Source organism: Gadus macrocephalus, chromosome 4, assembly GCF_031168955.1.
Source record: "Gadus macrocephalus chromosome 4, ASM3116895v1".
NCBI lineage: Eukaryota > Metazoa > Chordata > Actinopteri > Gadiformes > Gadidae > Gadus > Gadus macrocephalus.
The window spans coordinates 12,353,917-12,379,895 of NC_082385.1; the positions used below are offsets into that span (position 1 = coordinate 12,353,917).

Here is a 25,979-nt window from a genome sequence, read left to right on the forward strand (position 1 = left end):
GAGCATATAATAAACATAAAGTGACCAGGTTAAAAATATTAAGTAAGAATGGAATACAAATCTGATAGATTGATCTGCAACCTAACTTAAAAATATGCAACATTCAATAAACAGTCAAATGCAGGTTTCCAACTTTCAATTCAGGCTTCCTTCTAAGATATACCTTTTGTAACAGCATTGAGTGTATACAATAAAAGTTTATGCAATAACATAAACATTATATGAGCAAGCCTAGGCCTATTCGCTGTGTGAACATATACTCGAAGACTTGACCACAGAGTTCTTCGGACATAAAGCCATTGGCCAGGTAATGGACTTTTTTCTCGCCAAAGTCATTAAATTGTGAGTATGTCAAACAACGTGCTTTATCCCTGGGCCCTGCAGCGGCACAGCGCTCTCAGCTTTCATCTGCAGCAGACCTCATTAAGAACACGTATCTAAACACATCCCTGTGGTCTGAGTGTCCTGCCAGGACTAAATGAAACATGGACCAGTGAAAAACTACAGCCACTGAGTTCGCCGATGACAGCATGACTGAAACCATGCAGCCAGATATCATGGCACAGATAAGTTCACAAACCCCGACTTTGCCTGGGAATTGCCAGCAGAAACAGAAAAAAAAGTTCCTTCAAGACTTATTCTTCAGGCCAAGGAAAACGAGAATTCCTTTATTTAAAAACTATAACTCTGTTGAATGATCGTCTGTTTCTGGCAAGAGGAAGCTCAAATGATGTATGTTGAGGATAGCAGACTAAACAAACGTATCCAGGCTGTGGCTGGAGCAACACCGCCCCTCAGTGGACGGGACAGGGATTGGCGGCCTGGACGTTGCCTCTTTTTGGCCACTGTTCAGCTAGTAGTCGACCAACCAATTCCCAGTGACACAAATTGTTGCATAAACATGAAATTCTTTATTCATTGTATAGTCAGGCCCCTTAAAAATAAGCCCTTTATGTGTGATGAATGGTTCTGGTCTGGGTGTATTCTAATAGCAAAGGAACACGTATGCATTGATCATAGAAACCCAGTGCCAGTGCATATGGAAGATCTGTGAGTTTAGCAAAGATCTGTCTGGCGAGCAACATGAGGATAGGAGGGTAGGAGGGTAGGGACAGAGAGAGCGATGGTGAGAGCGAGAGACCCCCGTAGGCAAACCAGCCGTCCAAGGTAAGGATAAAAGCATAAAACAAATATTTATAAAAAACTGCCGGAAATTGTTCAGTCTTGGAAATATTGTTTTAGTTGAAACGATTTGACACAGAGAGGCACAGGGTTTAGGAAGGCCTATAATATAATCCAGGTTCACTCATCTTAATGTCTGTCAAGAGCTAATTGGTTCTGTCCTATTTAATGAGAGCTATTATAAGCCCTACAGCAGGCCTATTCAACTAGCGGCCCGTGGGCCAAATGCAGCCCCTATAAAAAAAATTCTGGCCCGCAAGAGGTTGCATGCAAAAAATAAATAAAATAAAGGAGAAACATAGTTGCATGCAAATCAGGTTTCCGTGTGTAGCCAGTGATACTAGCCAGTATCAGTACCCCACAATCAGGAACTGGCATCACTTATTCTGACAATGTTTGGCTCAACCGATACGTGTGAGTCTAGCTTTTCTCATATGAATGCCATCAGAACAAGGGCACGTTGCTCCATGACCTATGAGAAGAGTGTCTCAGGATGAGCCAAACTAGGCAAACAAGGCAGTGCAATCGTTCTCACTGACTCAGTGGCTCAAAATGTCTCATATGTACAGTAGTTCTGTTTTGTGATGATTCAAACAACATTGTTGAATTCTAAATACGTGTCCAAAATATGTGAGAACAAAATCTTTTATAATGATATGATTAAAAGTGAAGAAGGAAGGAATGCGTCTGACAAGTTTATTCCATTTAGTAGTACTATATATATTAAGTTAACACTACTTTAAGTACGATTTATTTGTAGCGATTCATTCATGTAGTTTTACTCTGTGTGGCCCATGAACCCCCAGTGGTTTTTTTTCCTTTTCGGCCCACTTGTTAAGGAGGTTGAATAGCCCTGCCCTACAGTCTGCAGCAAGTTGCTCTAAAAAAAATAACACCGGAGAACAAACGCAGACATAAAATGACGATAGACATCCTTTTCTCTGAGTAATGCTGGTCGTGTAACACACAACGAATAACTGCATCCACAAGCAAGATGCATTTATTCAGATTCAGTCCATCATCTGCTTCAGAGACCTGTTCATTAAATTAACTAAGTGGTAATATCTATAGTGGCAAGACAGGAGTGAGAAAGCTTCATAGAATAGGCCTACCTCAACAGTTATAAATTGATACGCGGCAAACAGGCAGAATAAAAGATGCACGACAGGACCAAAGAAAATCAAACACTGCGGTTCAATTCAAAACGTTTCCCATCGTTATTTATTCAGACCGGTGAGAGCCAGAGAAACAAGGCGGAGAAATAGTGCAGACACAGGAAAAACAACTAACCCTCTTTCTCGAGAACAATGAAAGCCAACGACAACTAGCGAAGATCAGTCGAAATGTACCCAATGTAAATAAGTATGAATCTCGCCAAATACTGTCAGGCCAACACGAGAAAGAAAAGGAGAAGGCAAAAAGAACGGGTGCACGGTGATGTCAGTCAGAACTAACACTAAAGTGATAACTTATAATACCAAGAATAGTTGATGAGAGGGATAGGGCAAGGGAGGGGTGAGGCAGGGCAGGAAAGGCAACATTGTAGTGTGTTGCTCAACTTCTAGAAATGTCACAACAACAACAATCAATACAAGGGAAATATCTTCATTGTTCATTTGTTGAAAAACCATAACATCGAAAAAACACATGCTAAATACACCTCAACGTTTTGTGTTTTAATATATTTATATGTAAATGCTTGCTTATGCTCATACCAAAATATTCTGTAGAAACGCTGTACTCAACTCGTCGGTAGAAATGCAGCCAGAAAATACAACTCGGGTACAATGTTGATCGGTGACGTTACAATAATTTAGGTCGCATCAATTGAACATGACCACTTTGAACACTTTGACCGGTAACACTGTCGGATCAAACAGATGGCATTTCGGTTAGAGGCTTTGAACTCGACAAGCACAGTAACAAAAAAACATAAGACAAAAACAACGTTAGTGTAAAGTGAGACGATCCTTTATGTTTGCATTGGCTGTGCTGTCTCGTTTGACCGCCCGCTGTTGGCTAGACGTGGAGAGGACGTCTTGAGGAGCACTCATGCCTCAGTGAACCCCAACATGCCGGTCTCATGCCGTGCTGTGCTGGTGCAGTGTGTATCTGCGAGCTCCTGCAGTACTGATGTCGGTGCAAAGCCATGTTCATGTAACGTTTGAAGAGGATTTGTGTTGCCTTTGTTGTGGAGGGTCTGTCGGGACTTTACAATGTCAGGAGTGGCCTGAGCAACCCATGGAGACACCCTGTGGACCCTTGGGGTCGGCGTAATGGTGGGCGGACCTCGTTGCCAGGGCAATGTGCAGGGACCGACCAGGACGTGATTGGAGGACGATGGTCAAAGTGAAGAGGATGGGGTGATGGACGATAACGAGGATATGATTGAAGTCACGCTGTAGTTAGGGTGAGAACACGGAGGGGATGGGCTGGGGTGCTGGGTGGGTTCAGCAGGTCTCCCTGGCCGGGTTTGGCACCTTACACATCATCAGGATCTGCTTCAGGGCCTTCTGCACGTCCTCGTCCATCTGGCCCTGCACCGCCACCAACACACGTCAGTGTCAATCAAAACCCACATACACAGTGTATCCAGCACCTCAAACTGCACTCTTCACTTCACTTCAAACACTCTGAACAGACCAATTGATTTAAAAAGAAAAACATGTGTATGTGTGTGTGTGTGCATGCATGCGTGCGTGGGTGCGCGTATGTGGGTGTGTGCATGTGTGTGCACAATTGGGTTTTTGTGTGTGTGTGTGTGTGTGTTTGGCGTGTGTGTGCAGTGTGTGTGAGTGTACTTGTCTGTGTGTACGTGTGTACGTGTGTGCATGCGTGTGTATGTAAATGTGCAGTGTGTGTGTGTACCTGAACTGCATAAAGGAGATGCATCCTGTACACTGACACAATCTCGTTGTGCTGCTTCTTGGACTCCTAGGAAAAGCACAGGGAATAGTTTCATCACGGGTCGTTTATCTCAAACGTCAGAACCGCTGTCAGCAGATCAGCAAATCTTTCGAAAATCGTTGTCCTAATCCAAAAGCTTAAGGCATGAACCGAGTCGTTTGTCCTGACCAACAACTCTGCTCAGGAAGTTCTGCCTACCGCTAGCTGGTACTGGAGCTGTTTTATTTGCTGCTGCAACATCTCCATCTGTTGGTTTTGTTGGTTTTGCTGCAACCTCTTGGAGGCGGGACTAGCGGTGTAGGACAGCTGTGATAGGCTGTTCAAGGCGTCCTTCAACTTCCCTACTTCCCGTGACAGGTCATCAATCTGGAATAAAAAAATAACAATACTATTAGCTATCCATGCAAGCAGATGTGTTCAGTGCTGTATAGACAACACCACTTCAAGTAAAGAAGTTAAACAAACAAACACAACCCTCTGCATATTGAGTCACGCATGACCAAAAAAAACAAGAACAAGATGTGACACGACTGCTATTTATAACGTTATTCCCAGCAGGGCTGAAAGGAGATCTGTCCATCGACGCCACCTTCAGGTCTCACTGAACCAGGGGGTCCGCCGTTACCATGACAACAGTTCCACACAGCCAGGCACCAGAGCAGGGGGCCCGGGTGCGTCCTGCCGCCGGCGGTGCCCCCGCCCGCCCACCCACCCGTTTGTTCTTCTCCCTCTCGGAGCACTGGTGGTTCTCCACCAGCTGCTTCAGCTGGGCCACGCCGTCCTGGGCCTCCGCCAGCCTGGAGCCCAGCCCCTGGTTCTCCTTGTCCCGGGACGCCACCTCCTCCGTCAGCGCCTCCCGCTCTGCCCGGCTCTCCCGCACCTGGGGGGGGGGGGGGGGGGGGTTGGGGGAGTCAGAATCAGAACCTTATTCCATCTTCTTATTGATCAAGTACACTTAGGGTTGGTTTTTCCAAAGTCACATAGCGGCAACAATACAATATAAAGTAAATAAAGATTAAAATATGTACAAATAAGTAGCATCAATAGCTCACAAAAGGTGTAAAGCGTAAGTTTAAAGTGTAAGTGCAAAGTGTTCAAACAGGTTAGGGGAAAGTATGGGAGTGAATGAATGTGAAGTATAGTGCTTATGCTGCACTAGTTTTATATTGACACGACATTGGGATGACATGGAAGTAAGGTATTAAGCTTTATGGTATACGGTATCTGTTCCTTCCTCATGACCTCCGTCTGCCAGCCACGTCTCCTCTCCCCCAACTTCACATCCCAGTCGCTTTCTCTCCATTGAAAACATTCTGTCTCCATTTGGATGAAGATGAACATAATCACAACCCACAACGTGTTGAATAGACCCTCTCTGAGAAAGTCAGGCAGTGTCAGTTGTTAGGCAACAGTGTTTCAAAACATCGGCTGTCATCGGTGGTTTACTGAATAGGAGGATTCTATGAAAAGATCTGAGTCATCCTCCTCATCTCTACCTCTTGCTCTCCCACCACCTCCTCCGGCTTTACCGCTTTATCTTCCACCTCCACCTCCTCCAGCCCCCACCTCCTCCTCCTCCTCTTCCTCCCGCAACCCCTCTACCTGCTCCACCCCGTCTACCTCGTCCTACCTTCGCCTCTTCCTCCTCCACCGCATTATCCTCCTCCTCCTCCGCCTCTTCCTCCTTCACCACCTCCTCCTCCTCCTCCTCCTCCCCCTTACCTCCTGCCAGACGGCGGCAGCCTCCAAGGCCATCTCGTCCTGCTTCCTGAGGGCCCCCTGGAGGAGCTGCGTCAGGCGGCCCACCTCGCCCTCCAGGCCCTGCCTCGTGGCCTCGTGTTGCAGCCGGGGGACCGAGTCCTCGGGGGCGAGCTCCTTCTCTGCGGACAGCCTGGTGGTGGAGGAAGGACAAGGGAAGGATCGGCATGTGACGCGGGCCTATGACGGGTCAGCTGTGTGTCATGCTTCCAGTAAATCTTTAGTCTCTTTTAATCCATGTATGGGGGAGTGTGTGTGTGTGTGTGTGTGTGTGTGTGTGTGTGTGTGTGTGTGTGTGTGTGTGTGTGTGTGTGTGTGTGTGTGTGTGTGTGTGCGTGTGTCTGGTGGGGGAGTCTACTTGTTGCAGGCAAAACGTTTATAGTGTAGATTTACACATTACAAACAATACAACTAAAAATAATAATCACAGAATAACCAAAGCTGTGAGTCTGTCTAAGGAGACGAGCGTTGGCAGATCCTTGTTCTACTGGAACAGCACCAGCTTCTGCCTAAAGCACATTCAACATGATTACTGTGGCGACAGTATAAAGGAACATTCGCCCCATGGGAAAGTATGGTTTCCAACGACACATCCAGCCGTGTAGATGATTAATGTGCACGGATTACGAGGAGCCAAACCTATCGCTGTACGCTACGCACACACACACACACACATGTACATATTGGGCCTAATATCAAACATATTGGGCCAGACCACAGCGGGCCGCCCTGTCAGAACGTATCCACAGGCCGTAATCACGTCTGTGCTTCCACATGTGGACGAGCGCAGAGGGAGAGAGCGAAAGAGAGAGCCAGAGAGCCAGAGAGCCAGAGAGAGAGCGAGAGAGAGAGAAGGGGCCAACAGGGGGACTTGATGGTTGAGCTGTTAATGCACCAGCATCTCTTTCCCCCCGCTCGTACGAACACGTGATTGCCCGACGCGTTACGATTACATAAAGATGTTGGCTCCTGCTAGGAATACAAAAAAAAAGCTCCAATATGTAGCTATGCGGAACATCTTTTGTACATTAAGGCGCTTGTAAGGAAAAAATATCAGTTTTCTGTATGTTTTTTCCTGTACGATCGCTGCTGTGGTAGATAGCATAGCAGTGGTCATAGACAGATGAACAGAGGCCCCTTGTGATGTCTCACAAGGGGCCGAGTGCAGGGAACAGTTTCAGATACTGAAGTGAATAAAAGTGGTTCTCTCTCAACACACCTTTTCTGCAGGGCATCCACCTGCAACTTCTTCTGGGACAGCTCCTCTTTCAGGCCCTCCGATTGGCTCTCCAGCTCCTTGATGGCGCTGCCTAGCGACGAGACCACCCGGGAGTGGTCGTCCAGGGAGACGGACCTCTGGGCCTGGACCTCTGCCTCCTGCGTCAGTGCCGCCGACTCCTCCTGGGCCGCAGACAGCCTCTTCTCCGTCTCCTCCAACGCAGCCTGCAGCTCCTGTACTCTGCTGGTTAACACCTGCAGCTGCTGCTGCTGCTGCTCTAGCTGTAATTGTTGCTGTTGTAGTTGCTGTTGCTGTTGTTGTTGTTGTTGTTGTTGTTGCTGTTGTTGTTGCTGTTGCTGTTCAGATGAAGGGGAGGTCGTGGGGGAGGTGGTGCTCGCGGTGGTGGAGGAGTCCTCCAGCTGTTTCTGGGCGGTGCTGAGCTGGCTTTTGGTGTCGCTGTAGGCGTGCGACAGCTCCAGCAGGCGGCACTGCAGGCCGGCGATCACCTGGCTCATCTCCGCCTTCATCTGCTCAAAGTCCTTGGCGGCCTCCTCCACGGGCACCGTGCCCCGCAGCGCCTCCTGCAGGCAGCGGCCGGGATAGCGGGTTGGAAATGATACGGGGGAAAAAGGAATTTGATTGAAATGTGCACAATATAAAAGGTGTTCAGGTGAGATTTCAGAGCTATTATTTGAGTGCTGTGTAAGAAATGGACAATGGATTAGTGCGTGACATGCTCTGTGAGAATATTTGTTTTGAGTTGTCTGCGCTTGCCATGGTATGAGGGTATTTATACTTAAAAAAAGACCAGTCCTGGCCGGGGCCGTAGCCAGGGTATAAAAAATAGTGAGGTCAACAAGTCTCAACTGAATTTGGCAGTTCTCAACCGCTGATTTTGTGTACAAATTATTTTTTTATCTCTGATAAATAATTACAGAGGTCCGGACTCATAGCTTTCTACGGGCACGCTACTGGCTAACTTTTACGCAATTTTGCGGCGGGAACAGAGTTGATGTTGCTCATCTTACTGTTTTCACAAGAGGCGTATGGAGCAACGCTCCCTGATATTGGAAAATAGTGAAGCGTGACAAATCCCCTTTAGCAGTTTCCTGAAGTCGCTATGTTTGAAGTCATTTTTTCACTTTTCCTAACGGGCCAACATGCATTCTTCTTTTGTGTTTACCTGGAGCATTCTGATCTCCTCCCGCGCCTCCTTGTACAACTCCTCCATGTGCACGCGCCTCCTTTCCTGCTCTTCCCATTTCCCGCTGGCCTGCTCCTCCATGTTGGTCCTCAGCACCTCCTCCAGCTGTCTGACCCGCAGTCCCGCCCTCTCCCGCTCGCTCACCGACTGGGCGAGGTGGGACTTCAGCTGCTGCACTTCCTGTTCCAGTGACATTCTCCGCCTCTGGTCTTCCTGTCTGTCAATCATCATGTCACCTTCTCTCTCTCCTCCTCCTCCTCCTCCTTGCGTTCTCATCTCCTCCATCTCCTCCATGGCGCGGTGGAACCTCTCCTGGGACTCGGTGAGCTTGGCCTGCAGCTCGGCCAGGCTCTCCAGCAGGTCCTCCTCCCGGCTCCTCTCCCTCTCCCGGCTGCGCTCCGACCCCGCCGCCCCGCCCGGCTTCAGCTGGGCCTGCAGCGAGCGGTTCTCCCTGCGCGTCTCCAGCAGCTTGGTCTGAACGCCCTCCAGGGCCTGCCTCAGCAGTCCGATCTCCTCCTCCTGGCCCCCTCCCCCTCCTCCTCCTCCTCCTCCTCCTTCACCCTGTTCCATCGCTGCGACACCGTCCCCCGGTTCGGGGACCCCCGCGTCCCGGCCCTCCAGGACCGGGGGCCGGGCGTACGACGGGTCCGGGGCCTCCGTGTCCATGTCCTGGGGGGAGTGGAAGGGGGCGTTGGAGGTCATGCTCCCCGGGCGGCCGCTCTCGGTCAGGGCCTCCGCTGCTGGGAAGGACGGACGCTTCTAGAAAACCCACGGGAGAGAGAGAAGGGGGTTTGAGTGGGATGGGTCTCTTCAGGCATGCGTGTGCGACACACACACGCGTATGAATGCTCACGTTTGCACATGTACATGTACACGCGCACACACACACACACACACACACACACACACACACACACACACACACACACACACACACACACACACACACACAGGGACTGAAAGAGGTGATTGGGACCCCCTCTCTACCTGCTGAACAACAAAGCGAGTCGTGACAGGTCTAAGAGAAGGCTAAGCATCTGCCAAGAATGCAAATGGTGGCTGAGTTCAATGGCTGTCGAACACCCAGCCGTGTCTTGGGAGGTTTTCTACACAGCCCAGGTGGCTTTGAGCCGCCAAAGCTGAACACAAAGGGCAGGAGGAGAGCCGGTTTGTGTTCTGTCGTTTTTCCTTTTCCTGCAGATTTGATCAGACGCCAACAGAGGCCAGGACAGCCATCTATTTACAGTCTCCTATGTTTGTTTCACCATTAAGAGCAGAATCACATGAATGTATTTCGACTGAAACCTTGTTTTATTTACTGTGTGAGTCTCTCCAGTATCCCTGTGGTTTCTAGCGGTTAATGATTACATCACACACCACAGCTCTCACTGCCACTGATCCCAACCCGTTGTTCCTGCGGGGGTTCCCACCGTGGACCTTGGCCCTCTCTTCCTTTGGCCCGGGGCCAACGGTCATTGTAAAACACACCGTGTGTGACCACGGTGTGATGAACATACCGACACGACCGCCGTGTTTGTTTTGGCTCACCTGCTCGCCCCGCCCGGGGTCGGTCGCCACGGGAACGGCGTGCTCCACCACGTTCTTCAGGTCCTCGATGGTCTCCAGCAGCAGGCTCCTCTCCTCCTGCAGCTTCTCCACCTGCTCCTTCAGAGACGCGTCCTCTTCCTCCTCCTGAGAAGGAGACAGAGAGAGAGAGACAGAGAGACAGAGAACAGAGAGAGAGAGACAGAGAGAGAGCAGGGGTATGTTGGAGTAGGAGGGGAGAGAGGTAGGTGTGGGGAGGGGATATAAGGGGAGGAGAGGGTATGGGAGGGGAGGGGGGAGAGGGGAGGAGAGGGTATGGGAGGGGAGGGGGGAGAGGGGAGGGGATGAGAGTGCGGGACAGGGAGAGAGAGTTATGTGTGGGGGGGGTGAGAGGGGAGGGGAGGTTGTGGGCCGGGGAGGAGGCAAGGAGAGGAGAGGTGTGTTGATAAGGGCAGGAGAGGTGGGAGGGGAGTAGGAGGTGCAGTGTAGGAGATGAAGGGTGACAGGGGTAGCAATGGGAGGACGTGACAGGAGCACAGCAATTAGAGGAGGAGGAGAAAGAGGGATGGACCAGCCGACGGGGGAGAGAAGGGAGGAATGCAGAGGGGTTGAGGTCATCGGGGCCTTGCTGCAACATACACGTCGGACGTGAACCCTGGAACACATGTATGTGCGGGACACGCGGGGCGTATGTGATGCAGTACCCCCCCCCCCCCCCACTGTGGGAAGCCAACTCCCAACAGCGATCGAGAGGGGTTACCTTGTCGGGGCACTGCTGGCCGCCGTCTCCCTGGCTGGGCCCGGGAGATATGGTGAAGGCGGGAGACGAGGGGGCGGAAGTCTCAGAGTTCTTCAGAAATAGAATCAAAGTTACGGAGGGAAGTTCACTTTGGATAGTTAATTGTGTTTGATTACTTAATAAGAACCAAGAGTAAACAATTGGACCACAATACATCTCCAGGGTTAGTTTGAGAGTATCAAAGACAAGTATCGAAGGAAATGAAACATCACGGTAGAGAATGACAGACACACACAGACACACACACACACACACACACACACACACACACACACAGACCCCCTCCCCCCCGCAGACACACACAGACCACCCCCCCCCCACACACACACACACACAGACCTCCCAACCCCCCCAAACACACACATACACAGACCCCCCCCCCCCCCACACACACACACAGATGCACACCTGGCCCGCACACCACCCACACATGCACACAAACAGCTGGTGCAGACACACACCTAGGACAGACAGGGTGCCATGTGTGGTGGGTGAGCGTGTGAACGGGTGAAGCGTTAAGGTTTACCTGCCGTGAGCTAACGGGAGGCGGAGGGGCCTTTCGCTTTTTGGGCGTTGTGATCCGATCATCGCTTAGCTTAGCTACTTGATCATGCTGAGTGGAGGAAGAGGAGGAGGAGGGGACACCAGGGGAAGGGGACGGAGGTCAAGGTAAAGGAGAAGGCAGTGTATTTTAGTAGTGGTTAGTGAAGGAAGGGTATGCTTGAAGTTGGAAAATAATGTGGTTGTGTTTTCAGGCTGATCTGAAGAGATTTCCTGTAGACATTAAATGGTGTAGCCTACTACTATGTTTCCCTTTAATGACACATATTTAGTTGATTACACATGTTTATAAACATATATTGAACTACACATACATAGGATTTGAACGATTGAGTGAGTGTAACTACAACAGACACACTTTAATTTAAATGAAGAAGAGATATGAGAGTTTTGATTGCAGATTTGTGATCCTGCTTGCTAGAATCATCTGGAACATTAGTGGTCACGTTATCCTGAAGAAGAAGGCTTCTTACTTGGGGGCTTTTCGGAGATCTTGTTTCTGTGAATAAAAACAACAATAATAGTTTTGTATAATTCGAAAATGAAAATTTCAATAAGCAATTTCCAACAGTTTGGAAGAGGGTGGCTTTTTATGGCGACGTGATGTGACACATTCACATGCTTGAAAACAAAAATACAGCGAGAGCTTGCATACAGTACATGTCCTGAAGGTGGCAGTGTTGAACCCCTAATAGGTGTAATACCAGCTTGTACCACGAAATTAAGCCACTTCTATCATAGTTATATTACACTATACAGTAACTCAACCATTAACACAGCAAGACAGAAACGGTCAAATTTGATCCCTACTAGAGATACAGTAATACATGCATGCATGGATGCATGCATAGTGTGTGTGTATGTGTGTGTTTGTATATGTATGCATGTGTGTGTGTGTGTGTGTGTGTGTGTGTGTGTGTGTGTGTGTGTGTGTGTGTGTGTGTGTGTGTGTGTGTGTGTGTGTGTGTGTGTGTGTGTGTGTGTGTGTGTGTGTATATATGTATGTATGTGTGTATGTATGTGTGTATGTCTCACCTGGTCCCTGGTGTCTCTGCAGGGCGGCGGTGAGGCAGGCCCTGGTCTCAGGGCTGGGGGCCAGCTGGGCGTAGTGCTGGACGTCGTGGCCCTGGGAGTCCACGGCCCACGGGTCAGCCCCCCTGCTGAGCAGGAGGTCCACCAGCGCCCCCCCGTTGCTCTGGCTGGCTAGCATCAACACCGTCCTGCAGGAGAGACACACACACACACACACACACACATACACACACGCAATACACACGCACAAACATACGCACAATATACACACACACACACACACACGATACACACAATACACACACACAATACACAATACACACAATACATACACAGAAAACACACACAGACACACAAACACGATAATCAGAAAATAGCAAACACTACAGTAACACAAGGGTAGAGAACAAGTGAACTCGCCAACATGTTATTGTCCTTGCTGGTGATCTGCATTGTTCTCTGGCCAATAGCTGCTGCATTGACATTACTATAAAGTGTGTATGAGAAGGGAGAGGGGTAAAAGGATAACGCAGTGGTCGGGGTGTTTGACTCCCAGCCCAGAGGTACCAGGTTCGATCCCAGATGTCTGCAGCCGGGCCTTTGGCCTCCCTGAGCAGAATCTCTACCATTGTGTGCTCCATCATAGTATGGATGTAAAGGACTTGTGAGTGGCTTTGGGAACAGTGGTGCCTGCTAAGTGGCTGGGTAGTCACCGTGTGAATGCTTGTGTGGTGAGGGATCCGGGCCTATAGGTGGTGCCTGCCTGTGGGTGTGGGCGTGTTTGAATTGGCATGGATTGGCTTCATATCATACCTGCCGTTGTTATCCGATGCAGTGATGTCAGCGCTGCAGTCTAGCAGAGCGGCGCAGGCCTCGGTGTGGCCGTGTTGGGCTGATAACAGCAGCGGGCTGAAGCCGTCCTGTGGGGGGGGGGGGGGACGACGACACACTAACACGTCAGGACGTAGGACTGGGATCACACACATTCAGTGTGACAGGGAGTTGGGAAGTCTGTCTTTGGGGGGCGGTTTTTGTCCCACAATAAAACGGAATGAATGCTATGGAAAACAACAGGGTCATCTAATACCAACTGGGTCGGTACACACACACGCACACACACACTTTACCTCACTCATTCAGAATTCAGAAACTCTCCCCCTGACACCCCTCACTTCCTCTTCTCACTCACAAACCCATTTCCAACAACCCCCCCCCCTCACACTAACAAACACGCACACGCACACACACACACACACACACACACACACACACACACACACACACACACACACACACACACACACACACACACTTTGCCTCACTCATTCAGAAACTCACCCCCTGACACTCCTCACTTCCTCTTGTCACTCATAAACCCATTCTCCAACCCTCCCCCCCACACACACACACTAACACACACGCACACTCACACACACAGGAAACAACCCTCTCACACACAGGTCTTGCAGGTCAATGTGACGGACGGACCAATGATGGCTGCAGTAGCAGGGCAATGTCCCTGTGTGGTCATAGAACTCAGACTGCACACACATAAGGAAGCAGGCGTCCACGTCCACAGGACAGACGGGTGCCCAGAAAAACAGGATATGCGTGTCAGTCTCGAGTTGTGTCATTAAGCAACGAGTGGATAATAAACGCTGAGAGACGAATGAAAACAATTACAGCCGTTCGGCTAAATAAATCAAGTTAAGATGTCCCAGGAATGGACCCTACGTCACTTCTCCCAGTGTTTCCCGTGCACGGTTCGTCGTCCTGTACGCCGGCTACTTTTCAACCCAACACCACCGTCGTAAACGTTCAAAGTGGCCCGAGCGCCCCAGTAAAACATGTCAGCGCGGCTTAGGCTTTTATACGACATGGCTGGGCCGGCCGCAGGTCTGGCGGTACAGGGCCATGTTGTGGTCCGGGGGGACCGCTGGTGAAGACTTCAGCAGCCCCGGCCCGCAGAGGGCCGCTCGCTCTCTGCGAGAGGTCGGACCCTGAAAGAGTTTTCTCCTTTTGCTTTCTTCCTGGGTTGTTTGCATAACTAAACCTTGTTGGAACCGAATCCTCTCGCTGAACCTCTCCACAGGGGGAGAGGCTCTGAGAGGGTGATGGATCGCGGTGTGGACGGACGGTCGGACCACTGAAGGGTTTCAGCAGGATTATTGTAGTGGACTAGCATTCAGGATGGGTGTTGGTTGGATTCTGTTGCTTCATATGAATTGTTAAAATACGACCCAGCTGTGTATTCTCACTTAAATCATGGCACAAAAACAGACAATAAAGACACTAAGCTTTGATTAATTACTCTCAGTATCTTGAACAAACTCAACCATAATGACTAAAGGACAGCATGTCCCCACTCGATGGACTGTAGTCTGGGAATAATGCTTAGTTTAAGCGCCACTTTAAAAGGAAAACAACCTCATGAATGCTTTTGATATCCCATTATTGGCCAGATACCATCGAGACACAAATGCTCTCTTCTCTTTGGCTGTCTGTGTTTCCTTAAGTCAAGTACGCTTTACAGACGTGATCGCCTGGTGCTGAGAAGCTGGCCTTTCCTCCTCACCCTCCTGTCTGTAAATGATAGACAATAGATTGCAGACTTTAGACTATAGATAATAGACTATAGACTAAAGAATATAGATAATAGACTATAGACTACAGAATATAGATGATAGACTTTAGACTACAGAATATAGCTACTAGACTTTTGACTACAGAATATAGATACTAGACTTTAGACTACAAAATATAGATGATAGACTATAGACTAAAGACTACAGACCATATACTATAGACTTTAGACCATATACTTCATATTATAGACTATAGACTCCAGACAATTTACTATATACTGTAGACTAAAGACTATACACTATAGGCTATGGACTACAGACTACAGACCATTTACTATAGACGATAGAATACAGACCACAAACCATATACTATATACTATAGAGTCTATAGTATATAGTAAATGGTCTGTAGTCTATAGTATAGACTATAGACTACAGACGACAGCCCATATACTATAGACTACAGAATATAGATAATAGACTATAGTCTATAGACTATAGTGTTCAGACTGCAGACTACAGACTATACAGGCTGGATGTTGGGGAAATGCGTTCCAGATGTTTTCTGCGGTTTTCGATCGACATGTCAACTAACCGCCGGCACTGCAGCCAGCCGAACCCCTGCCCGGGTGTGTACCCAGATATCAGCTTGCACCGTGCTGCATATGAACCCACTCTCGCACCCGCACACACACACACACACACACATATGTATTCCCATTTTGTGTGGAAAAAATGTCATTCTATAGCACAGATGTTATATTCACACATACATGCGCTCACACACGCATGCACAGTCACACGTGCACAACAGATTGTGTGGAGAGAAGTGGTCATTCTATAGCACAGATGTCGCATTCACATGCACACACACACACACCCACAGAGACACACGCAGACACGCACACACACACACATACACACACACACACACACACAAACACAAACACACACGCAGAAGCAGATCTTGGTCAATGGTCAACCCGCAGTCATGGAGTTGAAACATGATTTAAAACATCCGATGTTCCTTCCATGGCTCCCCTAAAGCGTTTCAGTATCACAGCGTGTCTGTGAGTCTGGACTCTACAATCTGGAGCGCAGTGAGGCATTCCTCACCTCCCCTCCTCGTGTTGATAAAATGCAAATACGAGGACAACTGCATTTTCGTTTAATGGAGGAACACGCAACATTCTGCACAACCTCACTTTACACACTGAGGACACTGTGTGTGTGTGTGTGTGTGTGTGTGTGTGTGTGTGTGTGTGTGTGTGTGTGTGTGTGTGTGTGTGTGTGTGTGTGTGTGTGTGTGTGTGTGTGTGTGTGTGTGTGTGTGTGTGTGTGTGTGAGTGTGTGTGCGTGCGTGCGTGGCGGGCGTCTGCGTTTGTTCGTTGTGTGCGTCTGTATCACAATTCAAGTTCAAAATAAATAAATAAAAGAATTTGCTTTCTTTTTTTCAATTTGGTAGAATTTCATTTATTTCCCCCCTTTCCTTTTCTGCCTCACACCCGTTGGGCAGAAACCACAGGCATGGACGGCTCTCGACTGGAAACCACATGTCTGTGGCTGAGCACCGAGTTCCCACAGTACACTGACCCCACACACAAAAGCACACACACACACACTCACGCACATACATACACTCACACCGGCACACACACAAGAATACGCACGCACACATACAGACACATGAACAGACAAACACACACATACAATCACACACACACACACACAAACATACAATCACACACACACACACACACACACACACACACACACACACACACACACACACACACACACACACACACACACACACACACACACACACACACACACACACACACACACACACACGCACATATCTTCTTAAAATGAATAACAGTACATTTGAGTAAGAACATTTGTTCTTGTACTTCTGAGAAGAATATCCGTATCCCTGAATACCGCACCTATTTGGGGATACGGACATGATCGACTTCTCCATGTTTCAGTTTGCAGTCTTTCTGCCTCTGCTTGGGAAGACTCTCTTCACATGTTTAAGGAGGAGGAGACTCCAGGTATAAATCTGTTCGACATGACAGATCGATTGCCCTGGAAGGTCCAAAAGAGAATTCGTAGCAAACAAATAATCATGATAAATAATCAAGCGCCTGCATGTTTTGAAGCTGAACTGAACTTTTCCTTCTGCAGTGAGCTGCTTCAATTGGCCCTTTGGTCCCTACCATGTGAGGGTTCTACTCGGATCCGACCCTGCCTTGAATCTATTGTTTCCAAAATCAATTGCACACACTTTGCAGCGTCCGTGATTTTGACCGTTTCATTCGAAGCTGAATAATATCTCTTCAATGTAATATCTCTTCTGCCAACATCAACAAAAAACTAATGATTTCGACTCATTCTGAGGTATAGTACCATTAAAAAACATCAGAAACACAATGGATTGTGTTTTCAGCCGTCTACCTCAATGCAGTCGGCAAAACAATTACTAATCATATCTAGCGTAGGCTTCGTGGCTAGCTTTAGCACGGTGACTAGCGATCCAATCACTGCTACCTCCATTCATTACGTTAAGCATTCATGGTGAATGTTCTGTTATTCGGTTCATTTCCCCAGCCTCCCAAAGGGTTCACACTGTGGCCGGATGCTCATGGAGATGCTGAATATCCACCAGTAGATGTGATAATCCACCGGCACAGACCCTGTAATGTGTTTACTTTACGCCTGAAAATCCTTCAGGACGCGAGCGGCAGCGTGACGGACAGCGTGGGCGGGTGCTGGAGTACATACCGCATCCCTGAGGTTGACGGGACTCCGGTGTTCGCACAGCAGCTGCGCGGTCTGAGCGCTCCCACTGGCAGCTGAGGAGCAGATCAATACACCGATGCATGCATCGCTTAGCGATGCATCTGACACACACGGCGCAGAGTCAAACAAGACATTTGTGGTGTGGAGAATACAGCAGCCCTGGTCTAGTTCACTGCATCGGCTCGCTTCTGAAGGATAACAAGGAGAAACTGGACGTCTCATGTGTTGTGATGATTTTAATAATGGCGTGGTTGTGAATTCATACCTGCATAGTGCAGCGCGGTCCTCCCAGAACTGTCCACCGCCTCGACTGGACATTTGCTCTGCAGGAGAAACGCAGTGTTATAAAGTAGAGGGAAGACAGAGTAGACACTTGGGAGCACGTTCGCTGGCGGGATTTTCCTCATCACATGGAATTTGCATTCATGAGATATAATCGATCACAACGGGTTCAACAGGTTCTGCTTTTTATAAATCTGATGATATGCTGCGTGATAAAATATCTGTGAAAAGTGTGTGGTGTGTCTGTGTGGTTGGGGTGTGTGTGTGTGTGGTTGGGGTGTGTGTGTGTGTGTGTGTGTGTGTGTGTGTGTGTGTGTGTGTGTGTGTGTGTGTGTGTGTGTGTGTGTGTGTGTGTGTGTGTGTGTGTGTGTGTGTGTGTGTGTGTGTGTGTGTGCGTGCGTGCGTGCGTGCGTGCGTGCGTGCGTGCGTGCGTGCGTGTGTGTGTGTGCGTTTGTGTGTGTACCTGGATTGTTTGGGGATGTGAAACATCTTATAAATCATTTAGAACTCAAGACATCTTCCATTAACGTGACAGAGAGTTCTCTGTTTCCATGAAGCCTCTCTAAACAAACTCCCCAATGAACCAGAAACTTCTCCTGTTCTTCATCTTTACAATAAAACGGCTTTCACAAATAACTTTAACATACCGTTTGTTATGTATTTCTATTAAAGCAAGTCATAATTAACGTTGGATTATGTATTGCTTCCCAGAAATGCAGAATTGTTTGTGGTACCTGGTCCAAGCCTAAATCAGACCCACTGAACATGGTCTTTCTACCGTTGTATTCACAGTCCTATACACTAATGTAGATTAAACATGTAGGAGTTCAAGTGATTCTGGCTTATGTCCCTCCAGCAGCAGGATAACACTACCTGGAGCAGCTTCTTGGCACACTCGGCATGGTTGTTTTTGGCAGCGAGATGTAAAGCAGTGAAGCCTAAGAGAAAACAAAGGAAGTACAATTATTATTTTCTTTCAGAAACGTATTGGGTCTTCCAGAGTGCAGAAGAATCTTGCAAATCTTAAGGGCCCTAATGCATTTCCCATTTAAATCTAGAAAAAAACGATTCTCCCTCAAAAGGGAAAGTAAGCAGCATTCTTCTGTTCTGAAAATCAGTTCTGAAACTGGACTAGGTTTGGAAATTCTAATGTGCAACACTAAAGGATTATTGTTTCTTAACACACGTACACACAATCCGACCCACGCCATATCAGCTGACCATGGTTGTCAAATGGCATACTTTTCAATAAAGCAGAATAAAGTCATTTTTTTATTGCAATTTACATGAAAACCCCTAAATACAGGTGTGAACATTACCAAGGTGGTAGTTCACCACAGACACTCCCTGGATACGCCCAGATACGCCACTTCCCCGGTGATACCGGGTGATGCGAGGCAAACAGGCCTAGACACATGGCGGTTGACTTGAAAGCCTGACGGAAGCTTGTGCAGAGTCTCTGTTGTGTAATACCCAGCAATACTCAGACAGGGCTAACCTGTGTTGTTGAATCACTTTAAGGTGTATGGGCACAATCTAAAAGAGTCAGATGTTCTTAACATTAAAGCTAGGGTAGGCAATCTGTTTTAGAAGCATTTTTTGATGCTAAAATCGAATAATTAAAAAAAAACAAGGAAATAAAAGGAAAAAAAGATAAGTGGCATGCAGGCCTCTATAGATCTCATAAGTCCGCCCCTTCCGGTAGACCACAATGGGACCTCTGCGATCGTAAAATATGAATGGGTTTCAATGGAGAGAAAGTAATTATTTTCTGGTCCCAGTCTTTATTTGCCCTTGATTACACATATGTTGTTTGTGGATTTCAATTATAATTTTTAATGCAAAGAAAACAAAGAAGATTCACGAAGAAGTTTGATGATGTTAGGTTTTGTGTGAGGCCGCTTTGTGAACTACAGCCCCTCGCTGCTCTCGACGCGAATGATATACGTCACCACCACTCTTGTACAGACATGGCGATCTCTCTGCTCCACTTCACCATTCTTTTCCAAGGGGAGGATAACAGCATCGAAAGAGGTGAAAACCATTATAAGTCGGGGCATGTGTAGATTGTCAGTTATGCTGATGGGGAGATTGTCGGTCTTGTCCACGCCAGTCGCAGCGAGCGTGACGTCACATACGAGACATGTAGTCTTTCTCATTGTGTTTTCTCTACAGCCTTTAACTGAACAATTGCACAATAAACGGCCAAACTTTTGTCCAGAAAAATTATCCTTTAAATCCACAAACCCATTCATATTTTACGATCTCAAAGGTCCCATGGGGGTCTAACGGAAGGGGCGGATTTACAAGCTCTATAAGCTCGTCCAATCATTTCATTTGCCACAAATGAAATGATTGAATGGCCTACCGGTCTACCTACCTACCTTTGCACACTCTACAAGCACTCACTGCAAGGTGTCTTCCAGAAGGCTAGGGAGATCGATTACTAAAGCTAGCGAGCTAGTCAGGTTTTGGGGGAGTGTCTTGGAGGGAGGTCTGAAAGGAGGTATGGGATTTTTTCAGTTGGATACTAAATTTAGTTTGCTCTTGCTGGTTGCTCAACATTGCCTGCCCTAACTTTAATAATAATTATAATCCAACTCATGATGATAATGATAATGTTCAGTACATACCTGCTGCATCTGTGATGGACATGTCTGCTCCATGGGCCAGGATCACTGATAGACAGTCGGTCAGTCCTCGCATCGCCGCTACATGGAGACTACACACACACACACACACACACACACACACACACACACACACACACACACACACACACACACAATGAAAGAACGACAAAACATTAACAACAATTATGTGTATAATTTGTCCAAGAAACAGGACGGGGTTGCCCGTAAGCTCAAGGCAAGCCGTTCAGAGAAAATCAGAAGTTGCCGGAGATCAAACCAAAGGGCCTTATGTTGTGAACATGGCCAATTCAGTCACACACACACACACACACACACACACACACACACACACACACACACACACACACACACACACACACACACACACACACACACACACACACACACACACACACACACACACACACACACAAACACACGCGAGCGCCATTCAGTTTAATTGTATCACTGTAGAAAAGCTATACACGCCCCTTTTGTGTTGAGACGAAAAGAGTCGTGGAAGTATCGAGGCTGACCTTCAGCACCCACACATCCATCACTCTTTACAAAGGTGTGTGTGTGTGTGTGTGTGTGTGTGTGTGTGTGTGTGTGTGTGTGTGTGTGTGTGTGTGTGTGTGTGTGCATATGTGTGTGTCTTTGCTACCTAGTCGCACAGCAACAGAGGGTCAAGGATAGGAACAACTTGTGCAAAGAGGGCCTGTGTGTGTGTGTGTGTGTGTGTGTGTGTGTGTGTGTGTGTGTGTGTGTGTGTGTGTGTGTGTGTGTGTGTGTGTGTGTGTGTGTGTGTGTGTGTGTGTGTTGATGTGTGTGTCTGTGTGACTGTGTTTGTGTCTGTGTGTCTGCGTGTGTGTGTGTGCACGAGATGCTACATTTAAGCACACATTTGGGACACATTGAAGTCCCTGGGTCGTGTGACAAGAGTGTAGAGGTCGGCTATTAACAGTGGGTCTGGGTCATCAGCGGTCTGGCCTGTCCCTTTAAACCTTCCCCTCTGACTCCTGTACAACAGTAGTCGCTCTTAGGGAGCTTGTGTTACTCAAACTCATTTGACGATCTTACGGCTGGCCTTTGGTGACCTCAGTGGCCTGGAGAAGGCTCTTTTGAGAGGCCATCATGACAGTCTAGTCATAGAGAACCAGCGTGTCACGCTGGCATCATTGTGGTCCTAATAAGGAGACAGCAGCGCTAGAGAACGGGCATAAAGGGGGATTTTACCCGCTGCCGTGGAAAATGAGTATGTTTTACTGTAGACCGCACTTACAGAGTGGAGTTGCGTAAAGTGGGTTCATAAAATGCACTGGAGTCATGAAAAACAGTCCCCCAAGAATACATGCGTTGCCATAGAATGAACACACATGCTGATTCCAAGGAATCAAACTTAAGATAACTCAAATTTATAATAAGTATCACTAACTAAATGACTGCACCGCGGAACAGAAGGGGGGAGGGGAGGGGGGGGGGGGGGGGGGGAAATGGCTGCTTCTTTTGTCGCGCTGGCAACCTGACCCAGCAGGATGAACCACTTTCAGCAGGGGTCAGCCTGGGCTGGAGTCTCTGCTCACGCATTTATAGTCACCAAGTCATCCCCCCTCAGACACTCTGCCGCTGACTAGTGCTGACTCACCGGCCTGAGGTGGGCTGCACAGGACCGATAAAGGCCTGTTGTTCTGGAAACAAAGAGCTGAATGGTCTGAAGAGCTGAGAAACACAACGTTTTTGCTTCCGAAAAGGGTCCAGAGAAAGAATGTTCTGTTGGTGTTTTTATTGTTTTTAACATCACCTTCAACACCTTTTTATTGGGCTGCAATCAGGTGTTTGAACACGCATGAATGTGCACGCAAGGCTCCCAGACGTACATTCCACCCCTGACGGGATGATCTCAGAGAGTGCGGGAAGAATTTACGTTGTCATTAAAATAATACACCCCGCATTCCTCCGTTGGCTCGGCCTTATAGAGAAGTGAGCGCCATAAAGTGAAAGTAGCAGTAAGAGCTTCCTTCTGCATGTAAGCAATCCTACTTCCATTCTCAAGTCTCCTTCTCCGACTCTTCGTTGTCTTTTCTAAGAATATGTGTTGTTCTAAAGCCCCTCGCTGTTGTTAAAACAATGCTGCTAATTAGGCCGCTTGGTGGGATTGTGGTGGGCTACAGATGGCCTTGGAACAGGGCCGCCCTGTTCCATATTAAAAACATTTTAATGAGGGAGGTAATTAGACAACACACACCCGTTGCCTATGCTACCCCATGGGCTCCTCCTGAGTGACTCAACGGACTGGTACGGGACTATTTAGCAGCCAGTACGTAAAGCCTCCATTCAACAAACAACAACACTTCTTTTTTGTTGTTCTTCACACCCTGCTTAATGAGCCTACTGGCAAATTGCACTGTTGGCTCCAGTGTGCAACTGGACGGGGAATTATAACACAACCGGTAGAGTATGAAGCTATGACAACTTAAATAATATTACATTCAAAGACACAAAGACACAATCCCGATATTGTGTTCCTTAGCCAATCACAACTATAGCAACACTTTTTGTTAAAAACCTGTTAAGACATAAATGAAAGGATTTGCGGAAGATGATCTTTTAACTGAAACGCTTTAGTCAGTCAACAGCCGACTACCAAAGCCCGCTTTTGTACATCTTCCATTGAACGTACAACCTAACCAGCTACTGGACCGACTGGTTAGCGTGTGCGGCCGGACCCAAGGCCCGGACATAACGCCAGCGCCCCGCTGAGTGTCGCTCCATCGCCCGGCGGGGGGGGAGGAGGCGGCGTACGGTTTAACGTGTCCTGGCGCTCCCTCTGGGGACCACACTCGCTCTGAAGCTGTGAAGAGGAATTAAAGCGGCGTGCCATGACACCGACGTCATGCGTCTGTTGAGGCCTGAGCAACAGCCTGGCTCTGGGCTGCTGCCGGACGGACACGCAGCCGTCGGTGCGCGGAGGAAGGAGCACAGAGGAGGGTGGAGGTTTTAACTAATCCTAATGTCATTCATTCATAGGTGTGAGAAATATACTCTAGGCTGTTAAGCAACGATTGCTTTGCAAGTTGGAATAAGCTGGAGATTATTTATTAATCATAGTAATAATTGATTCATTGTTTGTTTCCTTGTTGAGGAATGTGACCTGTGAAGCACTTTGGGACTATATTTGATTCAGGGCTACGAATAACCCGACAAAAGAAATGCATGCCACAGCATGATTTCTATGCAAATACCCATTAGGTGGTGCATCTGATGGTGTAAACAGCCAGTAGTCAACAGAGGACAGACTCAGGGCCGGGTGGTGTATACAGCCAGTAGGCTATAGAGGTCAGGGCTGGGTGGTGCAAACAGCCAGTAGCCTATAGAGGTCAGGGCTGGGTGGTGCAAACAGCCAGTAGCCTACAGAGGTCAGGGCTGGGTGGTGCAAACAGCCAGTAGCCTACAGAGGTCAGGGCTGGGTGGTGCAAACAGCCAGTAGCCTACAGAGGTCAGGGCCCTGATGGTATGGGGGACTTACGCAGACTTGCCCTCGCTGTCCAGTTTGACGGGGCTGGCTCCCTTCTTGGCCAGCAGCGACGCCACCTTCTCCACCTCGCCGTGCTCCACGGACACCAGGAGACGCTCGTCATTCTTGTTCCACTCGTTGACCTGGGGAGGGGGAGAGGGGGGAGGGGGAGAGGGGGGAGGGGGGCGTGAGAGAGGGAGGGAGAGGGAGCGAGAGTAGGATGTTGGATGGTGGAGAGAGAGATGTTGGCGAGGGAGGAGAGAGTGGTGAGTGTGGGGAGGTGAGGAGAGGGAGGTATTTTGGAGAGGGGAGAGGTGAGTTAGGGGGAGAGAGACGGAGACAGAGATGGAGAGAGACAGGAAAAAAGAGTAACAAAGGAAAGATTACAATTAATTTGATCTTGTCCTGTATAAAATGTTGATGATGAAAAAAAACATGCATGAAAAAGCAAACACTGATCTTATCTCAAGCTCAGAACAACAAAAGACTCTGCTCCTTTATGCACCAGGGCACGGCTAATAGATCTATCCTCACCAGTGCGCTACCCCTGTTCTGGAACAGAGCAGGAGCAGACCCATAATAAGTGTTCTGAGCAAGAAGGCCTGTTGTCCTTGTGATAATAATGGGGATCGATGGGACCATGAACATTGTTTCGCTTTACAAGATGACACGTAATGAAACAAGGAGCTTGTGTAGGACATGCATGACTAACTCACCACAATGTGTACACACACCAAAATGTACACACACTTCGACACAAGACACGGTGATAACTAAACGCCAAACAACAATGAATGCATTTATGAATGTGCATATGCAAAACATGTGCCGTGGCGATAAAACAACAATGCCCCACTATAAGGTTACACATTGATGTACAACACATGTAGCATGGAGACGCACGCACACACTTTGCGAAGGCACATTTACAACCGTACGGAAGTGCAAACGCGAGCTTGTAAACCGCTCACACAGGGATAATCTAAATGGGCAAGTGCATGGAGACAGGCAGGGGGTGGAAACAACGAACTAATGAGTCTTGATGTGTACGTTGACAGCCAGCTCAGCTAGAGATAGCCCAGCTGTTAGGCTTACACGACAGCAAAGCCTGACCGATCTGCAGTCTTAGAGCTGCAACACAACCACAGTACAGTTTTTAATGCAGTGTCCAGCCTTGTCCACCTTACCAGCACATTGAAAACTCATCAGTGTTGGGAAAAAAACGAATCGCGCTACCACAGACCGTAAATCGCTGCGGCCAAACCATGAACAGCAAAAACCGTGACTATAAAACAAACCTTATGGAAACCATCTTGGCTAGAACGGTTTATTATGTCTCTAAACCAGACATGCAAGCGCTTTTATGGCGTTTTATCCATTTTGTTGCTGCTGCGAACCCAACACTGGAAAACAAGATGGCGTCGAGATACCCAATCGAATGAGAGGAGTCTGTTTGTGCACAGATCATCGATGCAATAAGCCTACTTGTCTTATAATGTTCACCCGAGAGAGAAACACAGACATCGGTATTGCTTGATTAATCTCATCCGGCTGACATTCAGAAGCCTCACATTTCATTCTCCCATGTAACGCCATCGGTATGAGCGGGGGGGGGGGGGGGGGGGGGGGGGGGATCTGAACCCATGCAGGGCAGTAAACTGTCACCTTCTCACACACTCATCCTGCAGGAAGGGGAAACCCAGACAAAGCTCTCTGTGGACATATTAGGCCAAGCGATGTGAGATCTGACCCGTTGGCCTACTGACCTGCCCGTGACGCAGGGCTCCACTCCCCAGCTCCCTGGAATAGCGGCCTTGGCGTACTGTAAGTTATGTTAGGGCGGTTTGGAGCCAGCCCGGAGATGCAAATAGCCTCAGTGGCATGATATATGCTACCGCTATCGCTGTGATTTGTTTTCGCACGGCTGGTGGAAAAATAACGCCGGGCTATTGA

General features: G+C 48.3%; 1 protein-coding gene across 3 annotated transcripts in view; it reads right to left on the reverse strand.

The window, feature by feature from the left end:
- Window positions 1–2,375: 2,375 nt before the first annotated feature.
- rai14 (retinoic acid induced 14) overlaps window positions 2,376–25,979 on the reverse strand; it is a 39,166-nt gene continuing 15,562 nt past the window's right edge. For 2 of the 3 annotated variants that reach the window (XM_060050279.1, XM_060050278.1), the window contains 18 exons: window positions 24,039–24,169; window positions 20,513–20,601; window positions 18,753–18,817; window positions 17,863–17,920; window positions 17,580–17,650; window positions 13,021–13,127; window positions 12,211–12,395; window positions 11,649–11,674; window positions 11,141–11,227; window positions 10,576–10,665; window positions 9,819–9,962; window positions 8,250–9,029; window positions 7,067–7,647; window positions 5,812–5,980; window positions 4,802–4,969; window positions 4,288–4,455; window positions 4,051–4,116; window positions 2,376–3,719 (listed from right to left, as the gene is read on the reverse strand). In XM_060050279.1, coding sequence (XP_059906262.1) covers window positions 3,633–3,719; window positions 4,051–4,116; window positions 4,288–4,455; window positions 4,802–4,969; window positions 5,812–5,980; window positions 7,067–7,647; window positions 8,250–9,029; window positions 9,819–9,962; window positions 10,576–10,665; window positions 11,141–11,227; window positions 11,649–11,674; window positions 12,211–12,395; window positions 13,021–13,127; window positions 17,580–17,650; window positions 17,863–17,920; window positions 18,753–18,817; window positions 20,513–20,601; window positions 24,039–24,169 — 3,072 coding nt within the window. In that variant the 3' untranslated portion in view covers window positions 2,376–3,632. The remainder of the gene's footprint in view (window positions 3,720–4,050; window positions 4,117–4,287; window positions 4,456–4,801; window positions 4,970–5,811; window positions 5,981–7,066; window positions 7,648–8,249; window positions 9,030–9,818; window positions 9,963–10,575; window positions 10,666–11,140; window positions 11,228–11,648; window positions 11,675–12,210; window positions 12,396–13,020; window positions 13,128–17,579; window positions 17,651–17,862; window positions 17,921–18,752; window positions 18,818–20,512; window positions 20,602–24,038; window positions 24,170–25,979) is intronic. The other variant, XM_060050280.1, reaches the window with a different exon arrangement.